The sequence below is a fragment of the Phalaenopsis equestris genome, unplaced genomic scaffold (assembly GCF_001263595.1).
Source record: "Phalaenopsis equestris unplaced genomic scaffold, ASM126359v1 Scaffold204418, whole genome shotgun sequence".
Taxonomy (NCBI): domain Eukaryota; kingdom Viridiplantae; phylum Streptophyta; class Magnoliopsida; order Asparagales; family Orchidaceae; genus Phalaenopsis; species Phalaenopsis equestris.
Window position 1 is genome coordinate 9522 of NW_018223976.1, and position 9852 is coordinate 19373.

Below are 9852 nucleotides of genomic sequence, written 5' to 3' on the forward strand. Positions count from 1 at the left end.
ACTTTTTTACTTCCATGATTATTTTGGATTACCGAATTAATGTCAATTAAGAATTTGATAAACAAAGAAAAATATGGGTTGGAGTTTTATGTTTAATTTTGACATTTGAGTGAGGAATTGAAAGATAGAAGACCTTAGATTTGTGAATTGCAATGTTTTGATTGCTATCTATGTAACTGCCCCCTTTTTAGTTAGGGTTTTTATGCACAAACTCGATTTTGTTTTGAGTTTATAAGCATTTAAGGTTTTTGTTGTTAATGGACTATCTATCTAATGGACACGATCTATCTTCACCTTTTTTTTATTTTGAATAAAATACTTAAATGAATCCATTTGTCCTTTTCGACGGCTTCTTGAATAATGATTTGCGTCAAATTGGCAGTAGAAAGTACTGAACGCGCCAAAACAACCGTAGCTAAAAACGTGGCAGAAAGCTCTGTCGGCACAGTTATTATATCGTTTTTTTTCTTATTCGATTTTGAGGAGGTTTTAATTTAATTATATTAGATTTAGAAATTATCGGTAGCCGGAATGGATATCTTGATGCCCGATTTTTTTTTAAAGTTGGTTTAATTTAATTTATATATATCTAATTTAGAAAATAGTAATATTTTAATTTTGAAAATACAAGACCAAATCGATCTCATGTCGAAATAGTTTAAATGATCGAGCACAGCACCATCCCGAGGGATGGATAGACACATCACTTGATAGTGAGACTCGATTAAATAAACTACAGAGTTTATGACATCCGTCTGGTTTGCAAACCATTCATATATGCCGACAAATTCCCCTTTCTAATGTGAAATATTAGATAGGGTTTATATTAACTGGGCTTTTAAAGCTCCTTATAGAGGCAAATCCCTATAGTTAATTACATCTTAAGTGACTGAAGTCACTTAATAAAACTCTCGATTTACATCAGAAAATATTGACTCCAAAATTTTCAAAGGATATGACTTTTTCAAAGATCAGACTGAAGAGTGTCAAATTGGAGAGGCTCAAGTTCAGAAAATTATTATGGAATCCAAAGGAAGAGAAACTATGGGTTGTCATAGATCCTGAGGGGAACCTAGGTGACTTTCCAAGTTATTTTATGGTTTGACTTCAATTTCGGGAAGAAAGAAATTATCAAGTGTTTCATCTTGCCAATTTTATTAGTTAGGGCTTACATTTGTGTGAGACGACACACAAATAGCTTGAAAGATATGAGGATTTAGGTAGTGACGAACGACAACCTCGGAATCCTAAAACAAGTTAGGGCTTATATTGTACATGATTGTGCAAAGGCCTAAAAATGAGTTGAGGATTTATGTTGCACTAGGCAAACAACCTCGAAATCCTATAGCTTGTTATTTAATTCTAAGGAAAGGATTTACTGTTGTAGATCCTCGTGTTGTTATAGAAGGCTGCCCAAAGAGTTAGCTACAAGCCCCTCGGCTAAGTAGCAGTCTTAAAGGCTTAAAGATTTAAAGGTTTAAATGACAAGTTTAAGTTTAATAATTATGGGTGGGGGTTAAAGTTGATTAGAGCGACACCGGTTAGGATCCCATGGTTCCCTCATTCTGATACCACTATTTTCTTTTGATTTTACTTAGCTTAAACGAGTTGTTAAAGTCATTTAAAGCGAGGAGATCTCATTAGCAACTATAGGTTACCTCTTCCAAAGGACTCCCATAAATTCAAAAGGACGTGTTATGAAGTTATTGTTTTTTTTTTTTTTTGAAAATCTTGTTTAATTTTGAAAAAGTTGATTGGTTTTGAAAAAGTTATTTTGTTTTGCAGGTGAAGTGACATCCACAACCAAGCATGTACAATGTATTCAAGCAAAAGTAAATTGCGGTAAATGACAGAAAGTAAATAAAATTGTAAATGTGTATCTGTCATCTTCTCGCTACTCACGCTGAAATGTTAGAACTTGCAACATATGTAATTTGCAGGAAATTTAAATAAATTGCAAGGGTAAATTAAAATGTAGCTACCAAACCCTAAGTTATAACTTGGTGAGTCCCTAAAGGTTTTAATGGATGATTTTCTGGAACCAAGTATAATAAGTCCAATTGCCCTTTAAAATATCCAAAAGGTTATAAAAGTATTTGGGAAGCAATCCCTAACAACCCAAGTATAATAAGTCCAATTGCCCTTTAAAATATCCAAAATGTTATAAAAGTATTTGGGAAGCAATCCCTAACAACCTTTTAAATCTGTTGAAATGTTTCGAGTTCATTTGGATCTATTATATTGTTCAATTGATTGCCCCAAATTTTAAATTTAGTTTCATTGAATTAATACACCTTATGCTTAGTGAACCTGATATTTTAATTATCCCAAGAGTGGGGTAGTTCAAATATTCACTCAATGTTTTACTTAAAATTTACGTAAGTGAATGCCCCTAAGGCAAGTTTAAGTCATTAAAAATCTTGTATCTTTCACTAAAGTTGGGCTTGTAGTGTTTAGAGGTGTTAATCAATCATGTCTTTCTTTTCTAAACCACTTTAAATAAGTTCAAATATCAAGCCTAGCTCACTACTAAGCCCTTAACATTTTTCATTAGTAAATTTGCAATTATCAGAATATTTAATTTAAGTGGAATATATTTTTATCAAGAGATCATGCTATCACTAATTATAGGCTTCAAATAAGTGAACTATTAGCTTCCTAGCTTAAGCTCATAACTTTAGAATCACCTTATTTTAATTGACTTCTAAATCATGAAAATTTATGAAATTACAATTTTACCCTTACCATAAAAAGGTGGCAAATTGGTTTCTACCTTTTAACCCATTATATTTAAAGCATCCAAAAGAGTTCATTGGGATCAAAATTACACATTTTCCCTTTGATTATTCCTAAAATTTAATTGAGGCATCAAAATCTAAAATTAACATTTTGCCCCTAGGGCTCTCCACTTCATAACTCATCAAATATAATTCAAATGACTTTGAAATTTTTAAAGTACCCCACTCATGGGTCAATTAAAATATCATAGGAGAAAATGTGATTTTTCAAAATTTAATTTAATTTAAATAATTTTTTGAACTTAAAAGAATAAGATTTTCAATATTAATTTATTTAACTAATTAAAGTAAAATTTTTATTCATGGGAAAATTATTGGAGGTTCGCCTAAGTCAGAGAACCACTAGGAAAAAATTTTATAATTTTTCAAGTTATATTTTAATTATTATACTTATTTATTAATTTTAATGATTTAATTAAATAGAAAATATGTTTTAATTACAAAAATTACTTTTTATATCTTTAATAAATCCCCCTAAGTCTAGAAAACTCAGAGAAGCAAACTTTTTATTTTTTTTATTTTTAATTTATTTTTTATAAATATTTTAATGAAAAATTAGAGAAATATATTCTTAGCCTTTAAAAATTTACAATTAACTTTGAGAAATCAGAAAAAATATTCTAATGAGTCCCAATTGATCAGAAAATAATTAGGAACATTTTGGACCATTTTTGTATTTTCAAAATTTTTATTTATTTTTACTTCATTTTTTAATTCAAAAATAGGCTAAAAAATAAAATATTTATTTAAAAATAATTTTTATTCTTTCTAAGTGCCCCTAATCACAAAGAGCTCAGAAAATCACTTTTCATAATTTTTCTAATTATATTATTTATTAAAATTATTTCAATTCCAAAAATGTCATTTTACTTGAAAAATCCATTTTAGTGATCAAACTTAATCAATAAATTTCAATTTTTTACTGTGAGCTAAAATAATCACTGTTTACAATGTAGAATTGATTTTGCTAATTTTTGAAATATATTAAATTTATGTTTAATTTTTTATGAATTTTTAGGGTTTATTAACTATAGTAATTTACATAAATATTAAAACTTAATTTATATTTTTCTAAGTATCATCTAGCCATAAGAAACCTACCAAAGAAAGTACCATAATTTTTTGATTTACACTTTAATTTATATAATTATTTTAAGCAAAATAACCATTCAAACTTAGAAGTTAGGGTTACATGTGTAGAGATGTCTTCTGACTTTGGAAAAATCACAAAACATCTCCACTATCATGTGGAACAAACCCCTATAATCTCAAGTCATGATAATTATTACATACTTAATTAAAATTAAAACATTCAAAAAGTATTTAATTAATAAAAAATAAAAAACTCATCAAATAATTTTTATTTTTTTTCACATTATTCTCCTTTGTTCACTGAGCAACAAGGTATTTTCTTTTGTTTTTATGATTTTACTACACCAAGTTATGGATATTATAAATCTGGAATTAACATAAATAAAAAATCCTAATTTTCTACTTAACCCATTCAGCTTCCACATCAACCTATGGCGCTCCGAACTTTACATGAGTCGCCTTCTGATTCGACGCCACCATCCACGTACCAGCCTCGTCAGCCTGCGGTTCCCGCTCCATCTTCTCGTCCGGCGCAATCTCAGTCGTCCAACCGATACACGTGTGATCCAACGGCTCTCCGTCATCATCCCTGATATCCAGAACCTGTGAATCGTTTGACTTCAAACCCTAAGATCTCACTTGATACTCAACCAAATCACTTTAGGTTTGTTCCTACACATTCATCTACTCAAGGCAAACACATCTATATGACTACATGCTTATGAAATTAATTTTTTCTTCACAAAGGCCCAAACCGAGCCAAAAATTAGGGTTTAGGCTTTATACCTGAGTCTGAGAGGGGAGGCCTCAATCAGTTGCTTGTGGAAGCTTTAGTGGAGTTCAATGAACCTCCTCAAAGTGTCACTTTGCTCTGGTGTAAGCTTCAAGTATGATCTCGACCAACAGGTGGTGCAGTCTGATACACCAAAAATATATGCATTTTAAGACCCATATTTTATACTCATTTTTGGTGATATTGCCCTTTAATGGAAGGTATTTTTATTGTTTTCTTGCAAATTATTGAATTTTAGTGCTTGGAGCAAAAGAAAGCAAAAAGGATGAAATTTGGAGTCAAATTAGAGAAGTGGAAATTTTGTTTAGCGCCGACGACGGCAGAATGGGCGCGGACGACGGCGTTTGACTAAAAGCAGCGGAATAATTTGCCAATAGTACCAATGTCGATTCAGCCCTTGTTTCTATAAGATTTGATGAATTTGAACGCTTTTGAAAGAGTTTTTGGAGGCACCTATTGGACAACTGACTCTAGACTATATTTGGGGCCAAAATTCGTTAGAAAATGGGCTCTTTTTTTACCATTCCTAGTTTCAATACAATCTCCTACACAAACTTTTCCCTCTTCATTCCACAATCATTTTTGGAGTCTATTAGTGAGTTTTCTTTAAGAATTTAGAGCTTTTGTGTTGAGATTAAGTGTGAATCTTTCTCTAAGAGTGTTGGAGAAGGAGAAAAGTGAGAGATTTTTTCTTTCTATATTTCGTAGTAAATGCTACAAGGGATTTTCTTTGAGAAAGAGTTTCAGATAAGTGTTGTTTGTTTATTAGTGTTGTATGAACTTTCTTTAATATATGAAATTTATGTTTTGTTGTATCTTTCTCATAAAGTCTGAGTAGTTTCCCTTATCTTTCTCCCTACTCTGAGATATGGTGAAATGAAGAGATAATATGGATGTGCCAAAATTAAAATGTAAAATAAATTGTGATGATTTCTTAACTCCGAACTTAATTTACTTTTTGATTTGTCCAATTGAATTGTTAAAATGTGTTGTGAAACATATGATCAGGGAAATGGAGTATGAGTTCTATAACAGAGTGAGGATCTCATTTGATTCCATGAAGGAGTATTTTGGTCGTGAAATTAAGTGCAAATAAATAGGGAAATATACATTGTTGGGCGTAGAATTGGAGAACCTTTAGTGTGATAGACTAAAATCCCTAATTTGGTCTTAGTGTTTAAAAACTAAAGCAAGTGCTAGCCTTCAGGTGAAGGGAAGTGGGAGCTCTAGAGTGGGAGCTAGTATCGTCCTAGCCTAGCCACGGATTTAAAGACTAAACCTAGGATTAGCCATTGATTTTCTATAACACTGTATCGGGATAGAAAATTAAAATTGCTCCTATTTGGCACAATACATATTATAACCATTTAACTCATCTCATTTTACCAAAATCTCATTATAGTGGGAAAGATGTTTTTTCTCATAAGAAATCTTCATCACATAAACATTGTTTAATAGTTTAGTAGTTATTTTTTAAACTTTGCATTTCAGTTTTTCTAGTAGTTAAATAATTTAGTTCTGATAATATCTCAACATTTGAAATTAGTGACAGTAATTTTGTTTTGACTTTTTGTGAATTTCCTAATAAATTTATCATTTAAAATTTAAACCTTCCCCGTAGGATCGATATTTGGGGCATAAATTAGAATGTTCTTTATTACTTGATAATAATACATATACTTGTGTAGAATCCCAACATTATTTGCTTAAATTTCTTATTAATAAAATATTACATCAAGCTTTTGGCACCGTTGCATAGCGGAGTCAACTTTATAATTTTTTACACAACTATATTCTCGGGATCAAATTTTTTGCGTCGTTGCTGGGGAAGGTAATAGTAAATTAAATAGATTTGATAAATTAGGAAATTTAGAGATAATATTAAAAAAAAATTAAAAAAAATCAAAAATCCAAAAAGAAATATTAATTGGAGATATTCATAATTAGAAGCAAAAGGGGCGAAATAAGCTCAAATCCGTTATCTTCTTCGTTCAAACCAACCCGAAAAAACACAGCGTGGCCCTTTCAACGGTCCTCCGAACCCATTAATCGCATGTATTTCGTTCCCAGATTATTTACTCGCCTCCATTTTCTGTCGCTCCCATCTCCGATGGTGGAAGCCAACGGGAACGCGGCGGATCTGAAAGCCGGCTTCTTACAGATTCTTTCAGAGCTAAAATCCGACCTTTTCCTCCACCCATCGTTCAGCTTCGCGGAAGATTCTTCGCTATGGATCGATAGGGTGAGATCAGTTTCTCCTCTTTTAGACAGCATTTTGCTTTTGAATCATTTGTTGATAAGTTTTTTTTGCTAGGGTTTTGATCGAGATTGCTAGAGCCATATAACCATGTTAGTAATGCTTCAAATGAAGTCTTATCTGTTGTGTTTGGTTCTATATTTCAGGATGGGGATTTCGATCTCATCAAGCACTGTTCATCTCAGGACAAAAGCATTTGGTGATTCGCATCTTTGTGAAGCCTTGGCTAAGCTTCAGAAGGTCATATGTGGGTTCAGATCATTCAAATATGCATCCAAGAACGAGTTTTCATATGAAGCATCGTAAAGATTTAAAGATCTTCTTAGCAAATGTTCGCACCATGCTTTATTAGATTACTTAATAATTCAAATATTTTATAATTGATTAGTAGGATCACTTAGATCTATTATAGATACTGCTGCAGGTGGTTCACTAATGTCAAAACATTTTGATGAAGCATAATCTTTAATTGAAGAAATGACTACTAACAATTTTAATGGCCCTCTGAAAGGATAAATCCCCTCTGCAATGGCCCTCTGAAAGGGTAAATCCTAAAAGAGTAGCTAGTACTTATGACTCTGATGCAATGTCTATTTAACATTTCAAATTGCTGCTATTTTGAAAAAGATTAATCAAATTGGAGTGAACTATTCTCAAATACCACCAGTATTAGAGGAAAATTCACCAGGACAAATCATTGATACTCAATCATCTTATGAAACTTTAAATGCTATAAATAATCGAAATAATAATCCCTAGTCTAATTATTATAACCCTGAATAGAAAAATCACCTTAATTTTAGTTGAAAAAATTATAATAATTTGGTGAATCCATCTGAAAATTTGAACAATAAAAAAAAAACTTAATTATAAACCTTATTATCCTCCTGGATTTAACTCTAACCCTAACCCTCAAGTTAAGGAAAAGAAGTTGACGATGGAAGAAGTAATGCCGAATATGGAAAATCAAATACAGAATTAAGGGGCTACTATTAGAAATAATGAAAATCAATTAGGGCATATTGCTACTGCACTTCTGCTACACATAGTAATAGACCTTCTAAAATTCTTCCTAGTACTGTGGAAGTTAATCCTAAAGATCAAAATAAGGATCAAATTAAAGCTATTCAATTATGAAGTGGAAAAGAAGTTGAAACAAAGATTTATTAAACAAGAAAAGGAAGTTTACATATCATGAGAACGTTGCACTCAGTGAAGAGTGTAGCACTATTATTCAAAAAAAGTTTCCTGAAAAATTAAAAGATCCTGGTAGTTATCTTGTGCTATTGGTGAAATGTCATTTGGAAAAGTTTTATGTGATTTAGGAGCGAGTATCAATCTTATGTCTTCATCGATCTTTAAAAGTTTAGATTTGAGAAAGATTTATTCTACTACTGTAACTTTTCAGTTAGCTCATCGATTAATAACTTATCCAAAAGGAGTTATAGAAGATGTATTAGTAAAAGTGGATAAATTTATTTTCCCTGTAGACTTTATAGTATTAAATATAGAGGAAGATAAAGAGATTACTATTATTTTGGGGAGACCATTTCTTGCAACAGGTATAGCTATGATAGAAGTGCAAAAAGGAGAATTAATAATGAGAGTTAATGATCAAGAAATAAAATTTAATATAGTATCCTGCAATATAAAAAGATAATGAATGTTTCAGGATGAAAGTAGCTGATTATCTGAGTAATGAGCAGTTTAAGAATGAGTTTGAAGACAAATTGAAGTAAGGAGAATTTTTTGAGAACGAGGACGAAACAAAAGAAGAAGATTTGGATCATATTCAAGGCAAATTTTAAACTTTGGACTTGTTGGAAAACGATAATAAAAATCTTTTTCCTTCAAGTATTAAACCACCTGACTTAAACTGAAAATATTACCTGCCCATTTAAAATATGTGTTTTAATGGGTCATCTACATTGTCTGTTATTGTATCTTCTGAGTTAACTGAAATTCAAGAATAAAACTTAATAGAGATGTTGAAAAGATAGAAAAAGGCTTTTGAATGGACTTTGGCAGATATTAAAGGAATTAGTCCTTCAATTTGTATGCACATAATTCTATTAGATGAACAATATAAACCTAAAGCTGATCCTCAAAGGAGATTGAACCCAATAATGAAAGAAGTTGTTAAAAAAAGAAATTTTAAAATGGTTAGATGTTGGAATTATATATTCTATTTCAGACAGTGCTTAAGTAAGTCCAATTCACTGTGTTCTGAAGAAAGGAGTGAATGTTGAATTAATTCCAGCAAGACAAGTTACAGTTTGAAAAATTTGCATTGACTATAGAAAATTAAACATGACCACCAGAAAAGATCACTTTCAGATCACTTTCCTTTACCCTTTCTAGAGCAAATGTTGGATAGATTGGCTAGAAATAAATATTATTGTTTTTTAGACGGATATACCGGTTATCATCAAATTTCAATTGCTCCAGAGAAACAAGAGAAGACAACATTTATAAGTCTATATAAAACATTTGTTTTTTTTGTAGAATGTCTTTTGGACAATGTAATGCACCGCAACATTTTATAGATGTATGACGTCAATTTTTAGCAATTTTATTGAACATGGAATGGAAGTGTTTATGGATGATTTTTCTGTATTTGGGACTTCATTTGAATTATGTTTAAATAATTTTAAAAAAGTTCTTGAAGTATGTGAAAGAATCAACCTAGTACTAAATTGGGAAAAATGTCAATTTATGGTTGCAAGAGGTATTGTACTTGGGCATAAAATTTTTCAAAATTGCATGGTATCCTGCAAAAATTCAAGTTATTGAAAAATTACCACCTCCTACTAAGGTTAAAGGAAGGGGTAAGAAGCTAGGACATGCTGGTTTCTACAGGCGCTACATAAAAAAATTTTCGAAAATAACTAAGCCATTATTTTCAAAAATAA

At 31.0% G+C, this 9852-nt stretch overlaps 1 protein-coding gene across 1 annotated transcript; it reads left to right on the forward strand.

The window, feature by feature from the left end:
• Positions 1-6655: 6655 nt before the first annotated feature.
• Positions 6656-7217, forward strand: LOC110036258 (farnesyl pyrophosphate synthase 1, mitochondrial-like). Its single transcript, XM_020740661.1, has 2 exons — positions 6656-6925; positions 7087-7217. The coding sequence occupies exons 1-2, from the start codon at positions 6737-6739 to the stop codon at positions 7141-7143; spliced, it is 246 nt and encodes an 81-aa protein (XP_020596320.1). The 5' UTR covers positions 6656-6736; the 3' UTR covers positions 7144-7217.
• The last annotated feature ends 2635 nt before the right edge of the window (positions 7218-9852 follow it).